At 38.1% G+C, this 17335-nt stretch overlaps 1 protein-coding gene across 1 annotated transcript in view; it reads left to right on the forward strand.

The window, feature by feature from the left end:
• LOC128214110 (valine--tRNA ligase-like) overlaps nt 1-14866 on the forward strand; it is a 31273-nt gene extending 16407 nt beyond the window's left edge. Inside the window, exons 13-25 of the mRNA XM_052920379.1 lie at nt 1685-1881; nt 2107-2177; nt 2420-2545; nt 4845-4949; nt 5183-5251; nt 5466-5544; nt 5789-5916; nt 8761-8916; nt 9274-9480; nt 9670-9784; nt 11744-11916; nt 12192-12341; nt 14213-14866. Coding sequence (XP_052776339.1) covers nt 1685-1881; nt 2107-2177; nt 2420-2545; nt 4845-4949; nt 5183-5251; nt 5466-5544; nt 5789-5916; nt 8761-8916; nt 9274-9480; nt 9670-9784; nt 11744-11916; nt 12192-12341; nt 14213-14281 — 1645 coding nt within the window. The 3' untranslated portion in view covers nt 14282-14866. The remainder of the gene's footprint in view (nt 1-1684; nt 1882-2106; nt 2178-2419; nt 2546-4844; nt 4950-5182; nt 5252-5465; nt 5545-5788; nt 5917-8760; nt 8917-9273; nt 9481-9669; nt 9785-11743; nt 11917-12191; nt 12342-14212) is intronic.
• Nucleotides 14867-17335: the final 2469 nt, after the last annotated feature.

The raw sequence follows: 17335 nt of genomic DNA on the forward strand, positions 1-17335 counted from the left end.
CATCATGGGGAAAGTGCGTACATCGTACACAGCACGAGAAAAGCTAGCTGTTATCAGCTATGCTGAAGAGCACGGCAATCGTGCAGCGGGTCGCCAGTACACGATGAATGAGGTCAACGTACGCAAGTGGCGAAAACAGAAGCACGAATTAATGGCGGTTACTACACGGACAAGACGACCAAAGACATGACGGAAGATGAAATGGAGCGTTTCTTCGAGAGTGACGACGATGACGAGGAATTTGAGGGCTTTGAGGAAAGCGATTTAAGGATTAGTGAATGACAATTTGTGTGTTTCTTTGTGCAATATGTGCTGATTGAATGTGTTTATTTTAAATAATCTGTTATGTTTTATATCACATGAAACGAATAAAAATGAAACCAATTTTGCTTTGTGTTATCATTGTATGGTTTTAAAGATAACCATCGCCATTTTCACGAAAAAAAAAAATTTTGTCACTGTCAACAAACATGGTGGCCGAAAATGCCAGACAATTTGACATTTTTTCTATGCGTCTTTTAACCCAAAACATAAATTAAAAGTTTTTTTCCCCGATTTAGCACATATTTTTTTCCCTGCGTCTAATACCCCCTATCGTCTTATAACCAGTCATTTACGGTAAGCTTGTCAGTCGGTCGTTCTGTCTGTCGGTCGGTCTGTCGGTTTTCATGGTTTCCGGACGATAACTCATGAAAGGCTAGACAGATTTGAACAATTTTTGGTACACAGGTGTAACATCAGAAGATACAGGTCAAGTTCGATATTGGGGCTGGTGGGGCCAAGGTCAAGGTCACTGTTACTAAAAATAGAAAAACGGTGTCCGGACGATAATTCATGAAAGGCTTGACAGATTTGAACAATTTTTGGTACACAGGTGTAACATCAGAAGATACAGGTCAAGTTCGATATTGGGGCTGGTGGGGCCAAGGTCAAGATCACTGTTACTAAAAATAGAAAAACGGTTTCCGGACGATAAATCATGAAAGGCTTGACAGATTTGAACAATTTTTGGTACACAGGTGTAACATCAGAAGATACAGGTCAAGTTCGATATTGGGGCTGGTGGGGCTATGGTCAAGGTCATTGTTACTAAAAATAGAAAAATGGTTTCCGGACGATAACTCATGAAAGGCTTGACAGATTTGAACAATTTTTGGTACACAGGTGTAACATCCGAAGATACAGGTCAAGTTCGATATTGGGGCTGGTGGGGTCAAGGTCACTGTTACTAAAAATAGAAAAACGGTTTCCGGACGATAACTCATGAAAGGCTAGACAGATTTGAACAATTTTTGGTACACAGGTGTAACATCAGAAGATACAGGTCAAGTTCGATATTGGGGCTGGTGTGGCCAAGGTCAAGGTCACTGTTACTAAAAATAGAAAAATGGTTTCCGGACGATAACTCATGAAAGGCTAGTTTTTCTTGTCAGCAGTGTAACTTCTAAATTACTCAACAGATTTAAATAAAACAATACATGCATGATAAAAGAAGATGCAGTGTGCAGTAACCTTGGAGTTATGGCCTCTTTTCAAAGGAATGGTTTGCCATTCCTGTGTCCAGGCGGCATTTGGGGGTATTCGTCACTCCTGTGACAGCTCTAGTTTTGCTTTAATAATGCTTTAGTTGATACAAGACCTTTGGGATGACTGCATGATATGATTATTACGCTTTTCCCTGCAGGGACTGGTGTATATCACGTCAGCTGTGGTGGGGTCACCGTATCCCTGCATTCTTTGCTGTCATCGATGACCCATCAGTCCCACCAGGCCGGGATACGGACGGGGAATACTGGATCACGGGGCGTGACATTGAGGAGGCACGTAAGAAGGCTGCAGAGAAGTTCAAGGTTGCTCCGGAGAAAGTCAAGCTGGAACAAGGTTAGTAAGCTTTCTTGTTGGCAGTTTTCATTAGTGAGTAAACGCTAGCTAAGCAGGATGCTTTAGCATTCAGGTTTTTGTATCAGAATGTAAAATAGACTAATTCTTAGCATTAATCCAGCTATTTCAGTACAAACTCATAGACATACCATTACATTTTCACATGTATCTATTTAATTTGACACACAATACATGTATAGTACGTTTGTAATGTTGTTCTTTCAGATCCTGATGTATTGGATACCTGGTTCTCCTCAGCCCTCTTCCCCTTCTCAATATTTGGCTGGCCAGAAAAGGTGATTATACAGATGAGAAATCTTCCTGACGTATTAAGTGAAAAACAAACATTCCTTTCAGTGTAGTATGCTTTTGCAGTGCATAACCAGAAAATGTTACATGTTTTAAGTATCATACATATATTTGTTAGCTATCATGTAAATACAAAATTAACATGAAATAGGTATTTGTTGAAACAAATTTGTAAGTAAATAGATGTTCTTGTTCTCTCTCTTTTACAACACCCCTTGTATAACTCAAGACACCTGATCTAAAGAAGTTTTACCCCGGCACGCTGCTGGAGACCGGCCATGACATCCTGTTCTTCTGGGTAGCCCGCATGGTCATGTTTGGAACAGCCCTCATGGGGGAACTGCCCTTCACAGAGGTACACTAGCTTTGTTAACATTCTTGTCAGGATATGTTTAAGGAATCTGACCCACAAATCTGTGAATTTCGGATGCCTTGTGACCCCATTTTTTTCTCTCATGATAAGTACTGAAAACCAAAATGTAAAGTGTTTTAAAACCAATAATTTGCTTTTTTCCTTCAAAGATTTATAGAATAAGTCATTAAGAATCGTACATCAGTTCAAATAAAAAAAAATATGCTGCCAACTGTTAAGTGGCCTCCAACTGTATAGTGGCTGCCAACTGTTCAGGGGCTTCCAACTATAAAGTGGCAGCCAACTATAAAGTGGCATCCAAATATAAAGTGGCTGCGGACAGGGGCTAAGCTTTATATGGATGCTTTTGCTGAATATAAAGTGGCTGCCAACTGTAAACTGGCTGCCAACTGTTAAGTGGCCGCCAACTGTAAAGTGGCTGCCAACTGTAAAGTGGCTGCCAACTATAAAGTGGCAGCCAACTATAAAGTGGCAGCCAACTATAAAGTGGCAGCGGACAGGAGCTAAGCTTTATATGGATGCTTTTGCTGAATATAAAGTGGCTGCCAACTGTAAACTGGCTGCCAACTGTTAAGTGGCCGCCAACTGTAAAGTGGCTGCCAACTGTTCAGTGGCTGCCAACTATAAAGTGGCAGCCAACTATAAAGTGGCAGCCAACTATAAAGTGGCTGCGGACAGGGGCTAAGCTTTATATGGATGCTTTTGCTGAATATAAAGTGGCTGCCAACTGTAAACTGGCTGCCAACTGTTAAGTGGCCGCCAACTGTAAAGTGGCTGCCAACTGTTTAGTGGCTGCCAACTATAAAGTGGCAGCCAACTATAAAGTGGCTGCGGACAGGGGCTAAGCTTTATATGGATGCTTTTGCTGAATATAAAGTGGCTGCCAACTGTAAACTGGCTCAACTGTAAAGTGGCTGCCAACTGTTTAGTGGCTGCCAACTATAAAGTGGCCGCCAACTGTAAAGTGGCTGCCAACTGTTCAGTGGCTGCCAACTATAAAGTGGCAGCCAACTATAAAGTGGCAGCCAACTATAAAGTGGCTGCGGACAGGGGCTAAGCTTTATATGGATGCTTTTGCTGAATATAAAGTGGCTGCCAACTGTAAACTGGCTCAACTGTAAAGTGGCTGCCAACTGTTTAGTGGCTGCCATCTATAAAGTGGCAGCCAACTATAAAGTGGCTGCGGACAGGGGCTAAGCTTTATATGGATGCTTTTGCTGAATATAAAGTGGCTGCCAACTGTAAACTGGCTGCCAACTGTTAAGTGGCCGCCAACTGTAAAGTGGCTGCCAACTGTTCAGTGGCTGCCAACTATAAAGTGGCAGCCAACTATAAAGTGGCAGCCAATTAAGTGGCTGCGGACAGGTGCTAAGCTTTATATGGATGCTTTTGCTGAATATAAAGTGGCTGCCAACTATAAACTGGCTGCCAACTGTTAAGTGGCCGCCAACTGTAAAGTGGCTGCCAACTGTAAAGTGGCTGCCAACTATAAAGTGGCAGCCAATTATAAAGTGGCTGCGGACAGGGGCTAAGCTTTATATGGATGCTTTTTCTGAATATAAACTGGCTGCCAACTATAAACTGGCTGCCAACTGTTAAGTGGCTGCCAACTGTCAAGTGGCTGCCAACTGTCAAGTGGCAGCCATACATAAAGTGGCTGCGGAAGGGGGGAGTTAAGCTTTATCTGGATGCTTTTGCTGAATATATAGTGGCTGCCAACTGTAAACTGGCTGCCAACTAATAAGTGGTAGTCATCTTTAAAGTGGCTGCCAACTGTAAAGTGGCAGCCGACTATAAAGTGGCAGCCATACATAAAGTGGCTGGGGGGAGCTAAGCTTTATATGGATGCTTTTGCTGAATATAAAGTGGCTGCCAACTGCGCTTTTGGTCATTTATTTTACAAGTTAGTAATCAGTTAGGAAATTCTTGCAAATGATAAACCACTTAATAAAGGGTCACAAGGCATCAATATTTAACATTATGGTTAATGGGGCTCTCAGAGAATTAGCTTGTTTGTGGGTCATTACAACGTTATAGAAATGCCTAATCTTCCATCAGAAACAGTTAAGGCATTATGAAATGTCTCTCCCAAAAGGGCTCTAAGATGTATCAAATTTCAGAAATTAAAGTTTTGATCACAAGTCTGTGATTTATTAAAAAAGGGTTGCTCTTGAATGATAAAGATATACTTTATTGCATTCAGATATTAGGTAATTCTTATGTTCATAACACTTCATGAAATACACCTTATAATCATTTTATCATTGCACCCTTCTGACAGGTGTTCCTGCATGCCATGATTCGTGATGCCCATGGTCGGAAGATGAGCAAGTCACTAGGTAACGTCATAGACCCTCTAGATGTCATCAACGGAATCTCACTGGAGGTTAGTGGTTATCACCATTCACACAATTACAATGATACAATTGACTGCTGATAAAACCCCACAGTTTTGAAAACCATTGAAATATGTAAGAAATAAAAATAGAATGTTATTACCATTAGCATGGAGATGATGTTGATTCGTATTATCTGACAGATTAAGTCTTCATTAAATAACATCTGACAAGATTTTTTAAAAAGAAATAAATTCAGTAATTTCATCTCATTTACTTTCAGGAGCTACACAATCGTCTTAAGGATGGCAACTTGGAAGATAAAGAATTAAAGAAGGCAAAAGAGGGACAGGTAACAGCATGTTTCTGACTCTATCAGTCTGTTCTGTAGTGGAACATTGTCAACAGTTCACTTCTGTTAGGTCATGCTTTTTGCAAGAGTAATATTTATCATTAAACCATGAATAAAATATCTCTGTAGCTTATGTACTCTCTGATACCATATTTTTACAATTTTAAAAGAATCTTTAAGTTTGATTGACAAAATACACTTATCATCTGTTTAGAAACAAGACTACCCAAATGGCATACCAGAATGTGGGACAGATGCCCTCAGATTTGCTCTCATTGCCTACACTTCACAAGGTAATGAGGTTGATTTGTTTAAAATTCTTTACCTTATATTTTACTGTTTTGTTGTACATTGTCATTTCGAAGTGAACACTTATGTAATACAATAGACATTGAAATTTCCATTCACCAGAATATATGGCTACGAGAAATTTTACGGTAGGATTTACACATAAAAACATCGGGTATCTTCCAAGTATTTGTTGGCACACAAACCCCTTACAACGTAGTAGTATAAAAGTGTTAATGTGATTTACAGGTCGGGACATCAACCTGGACGTGCTACGTGTACAAGGATATAGGTTTTTCTGCAATAAACTCTGGAATGCCACCAGATTTGCCCTCATAGCTCTGGGAGAAAACTTCAAACCCAAACCTACATCTCAGGTATACAGAAGTCTTCCAACAGTTATTCACGTACTTCTTCCGCTAGTTTGAAAAATATGTTAAAAAAACATACAAACAATTTTGTATGTTTCCTAACTTTTATATCTTTACATTTTGTTGATACGCTTAGGGCTATTCCAGTTAAACATATGTCCCACCCCAGGACGGCAAAATAAAGAAATTCTGTAGGGGGTAGGTCTTTTTCTTAATTTGCTACTGTAGGGGGTGGTGATAAGTCCAATTTCGCTTCTATAGGTGGGCGTCATTTTCTTTTTTGCTTCTGACCGTATCTGCTCATTTATATTCACTGCCCGATGGTGAAATACCGGGTTTTTTTTATCCATATAACATATTTTACCGAACGTCGTGTACAGAATTGGTTTGGATACAATTTTTCGCGATATTACGAGTCGGTTCCGCGGTACCGGAAATCAGAAGAAGTTGCGTCCCTTGACAACAAGATGGCGGAGGCGCCAGAATTTGTAAAGTCGTGGTCGAAGACCAACCTACAAAATTGGCTAGAAACCAATAGTTGCGCCGCATGTGTGGATACGTTTCGTGGTAAGTATACCAAATTGCAGTGTTCGACACTAACGGGGTCCCGGGATCCCGAGGACACCAGTTTTTTCAGGAGGGACACCTGAACTTCGAAGTCCGGTATTCCGTCGGGACACTTTTAATTTCTGACTGATAAACGCTAAATATCAATAAATAAGTAGCATTTAATTAATTTATTACCTAAATTCGGGCTCCCTAAATTTCTTGACAGCACATGTCAAAACAATATTATTAATTATCATTATCGGACTCATCAAAGCGAAAGTATAGCTAACTATTTGACTATAGTTACGTCATGAATCTATAAATAAACAGGTCATTTCACAGGCGCATGCAGGTTAACGCTTCCGTTTTGTTGTTTACATTTTAAACAAGGTCAGAGCTGACAGAGATTTATTATCGGTAAAATACTTATGTGGAATTGTTTTGCTTATGTGTCAGAACCGCCCAAAAAGATGCCAACTCTGATGATACTTTTTATATAATATGATGCGACCTTTGAGTATTTACAGTAACATTTACGACACAAAAGAACTGCATCCTACATTCAGCATTCTTTGTTAATTGGCATTCAACTTATCAATATTCTTTGTTAATTTTAAAGACATATATTTTATGCCTTGATAAAAAATAATAGAAATAAAATTTGCAGGGTTTTATTCATTAATTCAATAAATTTATGACTTTTTGGCGCGAAAATTAACATGTATACACAATTTTTGGTCGTCTGCTCTTCCAGTATGCACTACGACTGTTGGGCAGTCGGATTGATTTATCAACAGCTCTACTAAATATTGATTGGAGTTTTCACAAGCCAGATGTAATATTCCTACAGTTTCTTAATGAAAAGCACCGACATTTGACAAGACCCTGAACCATGATGTATTTTATGCGTATTTTCCAAAAATCTAAAAATAGTAACAACATCAAGTTTTTGTTTACATTGTATCCATCTCTGTTTTTGACTGAAAACAAAAGGGACTTAGACATTCTCCCGCTTTTGAACCCAATCTACCAACTTAGAGACCAAAATATACCTCACTGCCATTCAGTGCTACTAACCTGTCATTACATTCTGCTGAAAACATGTATAAGAATTATGGTGGTTTATAAATACTTGCATTACAAATTGAAAAGTAAAAGGATGTTGAATTTAATATTAAAACAGGCTCAACAATGAAAAAATGTAAAAAGTGGAAGGGACTCCTAATTTCAGGAAGGGACACCTGATTTCAAATGTTGGTGTCCCTTCGGGATCCCTTGGAAAAATGGTTAGTGTCGACCCCTGAAATTGACAACAGTTGTCTAGAATTTTATTAGAAATCATAATTTGTACGTATTGCGTAAATGTTATAAATCCGAATGTTTCGTCCCCTTAACATTTCGACCACAAGTTATTTTAAGGTTGTATATAATTACATGGGTGAAAGTTTCAGCCTCATGTGGCTTAATATGCACTTATAGCAACATATGAAGAAACAAGAGAACCGTGGTGTGTAGGTTATAGTCCATATAATGGAAAATAACCAAATTTATTAATGGAAAATAACAAAATTTATTACAAGCGAAGCCCAGTAATAAGTTTTGTTATTTTCCATTACATGAGCTGTAACCGACTTATAGTTCACCCTAGTTTCTAAGCCAATCATCGAACAAGGCCGTATACAGCGTGCCCATTGGCTGCTCGAAGTTCATTTGGCGCGCGCCATGTCTGTTGACCTAGTTATAATAATTAACTTATTGGATGCAAATGTGATCTTATATGAAACCTATTCGAGCAAAGATTTGAAAATCTCTGGGTGATGATTGGCTTAGAAACTAGGGTGAGCTATAAGGTCCTATATAGCTCACCTGATCAAAGAGTTACAAAAGAGTAATTGCAAATAATCTTTGCATATAGACGTATAAAAAAATAAACTTCTCAAGGGGGTCCGAATTTGCTCAAAAAATATTCTAAAGGGGGTTCTTTTCTCATCAAATAAACTTCTGAAGGGGGATGGTCCATTTTGAAAGTGCCTTCCTGGGGTGGGACATATGTTTTACTGGAATAGCCCTTACATCAGAGGATAAAACAACACTTTTTTTTGTATTTCTATTAGTTTGAAATATCTATCTATGTTTATATAAAATTATATTTACTCTTCTAATTCTCTGATTGTATCTCGTACCATGTGCTGTTATATTGTAAGTTGGTTGGTTAACAATTCTAGTGGAAATATTTCGAAGTTGTACCCATTGTGGCATTATCAGTTTCATGTCATTGCATTGTGTTTCTATTGTTCACAGCTGTCAGATTCTGAAAATGAGATGGAGTTGTGGATTCTTAGTCGACTTTCATATGCCGTGGATACATGTAAGACAGGGTTTGAGAAATATGACTTCCAGCTGGCAACCTCCGCAATCTACAACTTCTGGCTGTACGAGCTTTGTGACTGGTATCTGGTGAGTTTTCTAATCGTACCTAGTATTTGTTGCAGTTTTTTATGTGCTTTTAAACAGTTTGGGCAGTTTCATTCTTAATGAGATTACAACAGGTATGAAATGAGTTACAGCAATCTTGAGTTTGTGGGAATACAAAAAAACAATGAGATGATCAAGATTCTTTGGGCATTTAAAGTGTACACTTATCTTCCCTACACTCATAAACATTTCCTTTTATAATATTTTATGCAAGCCATTGCAAATTTGTGGCCTTCCATTGCACACAGTTGACCAAAATGTTTGCTTACGATTTCTTTTTCATAAAGATTCCTCCTGATGAAATTGAATTAAGACTTTACAATTGTTTCCCTTGTACAGGAAAACATCAAGCCAATCATCTATGGTTCAGACGCGGAAGCGAAGGTTGTGTGCCAGGATGTGTTGTACACGTGTCTGGATGTGGGACTGCGTCTTCTCCACCCGTTCATGCCCTTCGTCACGGAAGAACTCTACCAGCGGTTACCAAGGAGATCAGACTCGGTCCCACCCAGCATATGTGTCACACCATACCCAGTTCCCCAAGATGTAAGAATTTGTTATAATTTGGGGTTGAAATTCTTTTTTCTTCTTTTGATTATTGAAAATTTCATAATTTTATGGAATTTCTGTGAAAACCATTGTCTGCATTTTCCGTCACCAAAAAATAACATTGCTGAATTGAATGGAACCTACAATCAATCTTTCTACAACCTAATTTTTACTCCGTGTTTCCAGTTCCCGTGGAGAAACATCAAGCTGGAGGAGGAGGTGGACTTCATTGTGAAGATCGTCAAGTCTGTACGCTCTGTACGCGGTGACTATAACATCACCAACAAACAGAAACCTGAATGTGAGTTCACAGATGTTCAGAATAAGATTTTCAAATGAGACTTGGTACACACATTATCGGAGACAAAATACACATGTATAGCAAGGCCATACTTCTGGCTTTAAAAATTGTTGTTACTCCCCTTTTTTGACTGAGAAAAAAAAAGAATTCCTACAGGCGCTGTTCAAAAGTATCTGTACATTTGAGTTTGTTTTTTTAGTGTGGGCTTTCGAAAATTTATAAGTTGTCCATATTTTATCAAACATTTTGTTGTTATAGGTAGGTCTCTAGGCGCGTAGCTAGGGCCAATTTGGGATTACGCTGATCGATGCCTTGGGGTTTATTAACCCCTTCATCCCTTTAGTTTTTATTTCAAATTCAAGGTTTTTGGTATGACAAAAACCTCGACCTGTCAAAATATCATTACGCAACTGCATTTTTGCGTACAGACAGCTACGTGCCTGATCTTTGTGTACATAAAATGATATAGAATGCCATAGAGCAAATAAGTGCATTGAGGCAAATTGTACTGTATGCACTGAAGTTGTCTCAGGGGTATTAACATTCATGTTAAGCACACTTTTGTAGTTCTATCTTTTAATGAACAACTCACTTTTATCACAACAAAACACCAGGAAGTTTCCAACAAGTCAATCATACAGAACATTGTGGGAAGGAAGAAATGTATGTCCCCCAAATATTAAACTTTGACTCTCTCACATTTGGTTGCCAACAAGTCAATCATACAGAACATTGTGGGAAGGAAGAAATGTATGTCCCCCAAATATTAAACTTTGACTCTCTCACATTTGGTTGCCAAGAAGTCAAGCATACAGAACATTGTGGGAAGGAAGAAATGTATGTCCCCCAAATATTAAACTTTGACTCTCTCAAATTTGGTTGCCAACAAGTCAATCATACAGAATATTGTGGGAAGGAAGAAATGTATATTCCCCCACATATTAAACTTTGACTCTCTCACATTTAGTTGCCAACAAGTCAAGCATACAGAACATTGTGGGAAGGAAGAAATGTATGTCCCCCAAATATTAAACTTTGACTCTCTCACATTTGGTTGCCAACAAGTCAAGCATACAGAACATTGTGGGAAGGAAGAAATGTATGTCCCCCAAATATTAAACTTTGACTCTCTCACATTTGGTTGCCAACAAGTCAAGCATACAGAACATTGTGGGAAGGAAGAAATGTATGTCCCCCAAATATTAAACTTTGACTCTCTCACATTTGGTTGCCAACAAGTCAAGCATACAGAACGCTGTGGGAAGGAAGAAATGTATATTTCCCCAAATATTAAACTGTGACTCTGTCACATTTGGTTGCCAACAAGTCAATCATACAGAAAGCTGTGGGAAGGAAGAAATGTATATTTCCCCAAATATTAAACTGTGACTCTGTCACATTTGGTTGCCAACAAGTCAAGCATACAGGATTCTATTATTGGAAGAGATGTATGTTCCCCCAAATATTAAACTGTTACTCTGTCATATTGTGGTTGCCAACAAGTCAATCATACAGGAATCTTATTATTGGAAGAGATGTATGTTCCCCCAAATAATAAACTGTTACTCTGTCATATTGTGGTTGCCAACAAGTCAATCATACAGGAATCTTATTATTGGAAGAGATGTATGTTCCCCCAAATATTACACTGTTACTCTGTCATATTGTGGTTGCCAACAAGTCAAGCATACAGGAATCTATTATTGGAAGAGATGTATGTTCCCCCAAATATTACATTGTGACTATGTTACATTGTGATTGCCAAGTCAAGCATACAAGAATTGATCATTTGACTTTTCACTAAAACATCTTGGAGAAGACAATATTTGCCTCCCTCAATAATATAAATTTATTCTACAAGATTTACTTCCCTTAGATTACCAATAAATGCCTCCACTGTGAATAGTGAAATAAGTCTATATAGTGTCTGGGGTAACTTTTCCTGATATTTTCCTGCAGTATATGTGCGATGTTCAGACGAGGAGACCGCCACCCTCCTACGGACCCACACCGACCTCATCCAGGTGACGACCTTGGCGGGCGAAGTCAAGGTCATGGTGGATGAAGCCCCACCTAAAGGATGTGCCGTACAGACAGTCTCTGCCAAGTGTGAAACACACTTTATGATAAAGGTACTTCGTTTGTGTGTCAATGACAAATTACATGTACATTGTTTCATTTACTTTGTTACACTCTATGCATTCAAATTTAAGAGTGTAGATGAATGAACCTATAGTAAAACTTAGGAGAAGACATATTTCCCCAAATACTTTATTATGATTTAAATATATTGACAAAAATATGATCTAAATGACTTCGAAAGATGTAGAGTTATCCTTGTGTATTGCGATGCATTATTGGACAGAAAGTCAAGTCATGTTTAAATTACAAATGTTGCTTTCTGCAGGACTTCATTGACATAGACAAGGAAGTTGTCAAGTTGACTGGGAAGAAGGAACGTCTCCAGGGGCAACTGAAGAAGATTGAGGATGCCATGAAGAAGGACGACTACACCACTAAAGTGCCTGCGGATGTCCAGGAACAGAACACTAGCAAGGTTTAACTTGTTTCTTTTCTACCTTGGAAAGCATTGTTATATAATTATGAAATAATCTGGTTTATCTGCTTCATATTGGAATTAGGATCATCCTTTACATATCAATAATAATCAGCAGTATCAGAATTTGTGCTTACATGTTACCTTCTGCTATTTCTCAACTGCCTTGGAGCTGTTTCAGTGAATGATTTTAGTTATAACTTCAAAAATCTTAAATCTATAGAACGTCATAGAAGGAAACATATTTATTGATATTGCTTTGTATGGGGATTTTTCAACACAAAAGCTACTTAAAATATATTCAAAAATAACAAAAATATGACACTACAATAATTTCGCTTGATTACCGTAAATGACTGGTTATAAGACGATAGGGGGTATTAGACGCAGGGAAAAAAATATGTGCTAAATCGGGGAAAAAAACTTTTAATTTATGTTTTGGGTTAAAAGACGCATAGAAAAAATGTCAAATTGTCTGGCATTTTCGGCCACCATGTTTGTTGACAGTGACAAAAAAATTTTTTTTCGTGAAAATGGCGATGGTTATCTTTAAAACCATACAATGATAACACAAAGCAAAATTGGTTTCATTTTTATTCGTTTCATGTGATATAAAACATAACAGATTATTTAAAATAAATACATTCAATCAGCACATATTGCACAAAGAAACACACAAATTGTCATTCACTAATCCTTAAATCGCTTTCCTCAAAGCCCTCAAATTCCTCGTCATCGTCGTCACTCTCACTTGATGTGTCTTCGCCAACTTCATAGCCTCGAGATGGATATCAATCGTTGATACGGCAACACCCCCCTCTCTTCGCTCTTTGACGTATTGTAGAATAGCCGTCTCAATAGCGGGATAGAGCGCCCCCATGCCCCGGTTGGCTTTTCTCGTTTTCGTCATGGCCATTAATTCGTGCTTCTGTTTTCGCCACTTGCGTACGTTGACCTCATTCATCGTGTACTGGCGACCCGCTGCACGATTGCCGTGCTCTTCAGCATAGCTGATAACAGCTAGCTTTTCTCGTGCTGTGTACGATGTACGCACTTTCCCCATGATGGCACTAAAAAGTACCTAGTGTGACAATTTGTTGTTGGATGGCACTAAAAAGTACCTTTTATGACAATTTGTAAGATTCTTTCTGACAGTATATCGTAAACAAAATACGTCAAGAATGATAAGTTAAGTTTTGCAAAGACCTTATATTGTACGAGTTTGTTCTCAAAATGTCAACACCTACAGAAAAGAATAAAGAACGTGACAAAGTGCGAATAAACAAGACCATTATCGCAACAGTTTGTAGTATTGGTATGTTAACAGGTTAAAGGCAGTCGAGTTTTTCACACCTTATCGTACAACTGACAAAAAATATTTTGACAGTGCCCAACTTTGCTTTCTTATATGCAAGTTTAATTATTGTTCAATTCAATTTATTATTCAAAATTAAATTGAATAACTTTAATCGAAAAACATTTAATCCAAAAATATTTTTGTTAAAATTATAAACGTCTTACGATATACCGTATACCGATCTTTAACTTGCCGTTTTAACCCGTATATAATCGATCAATATGACGCGAGTAACTTCCCTTTCTACATAAATGTAAACAAACTCTCAGCTTAAAAATCGACCTCAGAAAAAAACTTTGAAAAATTGTTACGGGTTATTATACGCAGGCATTTTTTTGCATCGAAATCTGAGGAAAAAAAGGGCGTCTAATACCCAGTCATTTACGGTACTAAAATCGTTATTAAAACAGGCTCCAGAAGCACAACATTAAAAAAATAGGTTTGTTTCTGTTGTCATAAATCCCCAAAATATAGCCTGGTACAGATACATGTATTGTTTTTGTTTCATTTGCAGCAATCAGAGTTATCACAGGAGATAGAGACACTGGCTGTTGCCATGGAGATGTTGTCCACCATGAAATAACGCTTCTCAACAACCTTGTGATGAAATAATGCTTTTCAACAATCTAATGATAAAATTACACTTCTCAGAAACCTAGTGATGAAATAATGCTTCTTAACAGCCTAGTGATGAAATAATGCTTCTTAACAGCCTAGTGATGAAATAACGCTTCTCAACAACCTATTGATGAAATAACGCTTCTCAACAACCTAGTGATGAAAAAACGTTGTCAACAACCTAGTGATGAAATAACGCTCTTTAGCAACCTATTGATGAAATAACGCTTCTCAACAACCTAGTGATGAAATAATGCTTCTTAACAACCTAGTGATGAAATAATACTTCTCAACAGCCTAGTGATGAAATAACACTTCTCAACAGCCTAGTGATGAAATAATACTTCTCAACAGCCTAGTGATGAAATAACGCTTCTCAACAGCCTAGTGATGAAATAACGCTTCTCAACAACCTAGTGATAAATAACTTTTCTCAACAAACTAGTAATTCTTTAGAAGAACTACATGTATATATAGTGCTAACAGAACTTTCATTTCTTTTATGATGTGATTCTTTGGACAGAATATACAATAAATTGCCTCTGATCTAGATGTGATTATTTATTTTCTACTTGCTTACTTCTCTTCTCAGGAGTGGCAAACTTGATGTAAGTAGATACATGTTACTATGGAAAGAATGTATTGAAAGGTACAAACACTTGAAAAGTTACATGAATAGTGGATATTGCCCATTATTAACTACTTCAGTTCTAAATGGTTCATGCTTTCTTCTTTCTTAGTGAAATGAATAGTCAGAATGGTTGCTTATTTTCTTGTTATAGTCAGACTACCAGTGCTTGTTTTACCAATTAATTATGAGTGTCCAAGAGTGAATAGACTGAAGTGTACAAGCATGGTGCATGTTATCACTACTGGGTGAAATGTTAATGTTATGTTTATGATGTAATGTGCTATATTGATTACATTCAATGTTCTCATCCCATCTATAATAACCTATTTAGATGACTTAGGTATGGTATTTTTATTCTAATCAGGTAGATAGGTATTAAAATTGATAATTATGATTTTATTTGTGTTGACCATTTCTAATGGGTTATCTCTTTATGTGTTTTTTGTTATAATAGACACTATTGGGTGTTTATCTCGAGCCTGTATTTCATAATATTATACCTTACATAAATTGGTCCCTTCTTTGTGTATATAAAGTTGATCATTCCTTATATCACTGTATTATAATAAAAATCAAGTTTTTATACGCAGCAGTCCATATCATATTCTTCTAAAAATATAATATGGACCGCTGATGTCATATTATATGGACTGCTGACGTAATAAAACGTGTGATTGCTAGTTGGGATTTTCACACTGGCGATAACAATTAGGAAATAAACACATAGCTTTGTTCAATGAAACACATCAAAAGCCCTTTAAAAATATTAAAGGGATATATAAAGTGTTCGGTACAGTATAAGAAAAATAACACAACACTTCGGGCTATATGGCATTATAAGGACCGGCCAGACAGCCCCCAAAGTTGAATGGACCTTGGCTAACGCCTCGGTTCATTATACACCTTTGGAGGCTGACTGGCCGGTCCTTATAATGTCATATGATCCTCAGTGGTGTGTTATATTTCTGTAAAAATGTGAAAACTACTTTTGACTTGTGTCAAATAACGCATCCAAAACACAATCCTATTTACTGAAAAATAGCAATGTGTTGTAGTATTGTCATTTAGCAAAGATGATGTTAATTGCCTCTTTCATAACCCTTTATACTCTCTCACAGGCTTGCTTTCATCTGTTTTGGCTTAGTTTCTAAGGCTAGTGGTGCAAGCTCTCTATTCAAAGATAAATCACAGATATACATGTATTTCACAGATATACATGTATTTCACAGATATACATGTATTTTATTTGAGACTCAAATTAAAATACTTGATTCACCATCTGTGTTTTTCATTTAAGTGTTCATGATATTATTTGTTTTTATTTTTATTTTAATGTGGTATGTTAACAGCTCAGTAACCAAATGCCAGTCAAACCATGTTATCATTTCGTGCAAAACTTTTCCATTGTAAATTTTAAAACAAAATTTACCCTTGAACCATAAAAAGGACATTAGATTAGGTGTCATTATAAGTGAATCTATACACTTTCAAAAACCGCTATTGACACTGTTCTCTCTCTATGGGGTATGAAATATGATATCAGTTCATTGATGCAATGAACGCATATCAAGATGGCGCAATATTGTTATTGCTTGTCTATATTTTAAATCATGATTAAAAACATCACAAGTAAAAACAAGTTCTAAATACAATGTCCATGTATCTAGTTGTATGTATCTTCATGAAAATTGACATGATCAGACCCGTTCTCCTGCCAGGTGCTTGTGTTTGTGGCTGGTGCAAGCCCAGAGAAGGTGAGGTTGTGCTGGTGCTCCTAGGAGGTGTCTGTGTTTGTGGCTGGTGCAAGCCCAGAGAAGGTGAGGTTGTGCTGGTGCTCCTAGGAGGTGTCTGTGTTTGTGGCTGGTGCAAGCCCAGAGAAGGTGAGGTTGTGCTGGTGCTCCTAGGAGGTGTCTGTGTTTGTGGCTGGTGCAAGCCCAGAGAAGGTGAGGTTGTGCTGGTGCTCCTAGGAGGTGTCTGTGTTTGTGGCTGGTGCAAGCCCAGAGAAGGTGAGGTTGTGCTGGTGCTCCTAGGAGGTGTCTGTGTCTGTGGCTGGTGCAAGCCCAGAGAAGGTGAGGTTGTGCTGGTGCTCCTAGGAGGTGTCTGTGTTTGTGGCTGGTGCAAGCCCAGAGAAGGTGAGGTTGTGCTGGTGCTCCTAGGAGGTGTCTGTGTTTGTGGCTGGTGCAAGCCCAGAGAAGGTGAGGTTGTGCTGGTGCTCCTAGGAGGTGTCTGTGTTTGTGGCTGGTGCAAGCCCAGAGAAGGTGAGGTTGTGCTGGTGCTCCTAGGAGGTGCCTGTGTTTGTGGCTGGTGCAAGCCCAGAGAAGGTGAGGTTGTGCTGGTGCTCCTAGGAGGTGCCTGTGTTTGTGGCTGGTGCAAGCCCAGAGAGGGTGA

Source organism: Mya arenaria, chromosome 13 (genome assembly GCF_026914265.1).
Source record: "Mya arenaria isolate MELC-2E11 chromosome 13, ASM2691426v1".
Lineage (NCBI taxonomy): Eukaryota > Metazoa > Mollusca > Bivalvia > Myida > Myidae > Mya > Mya arenaria.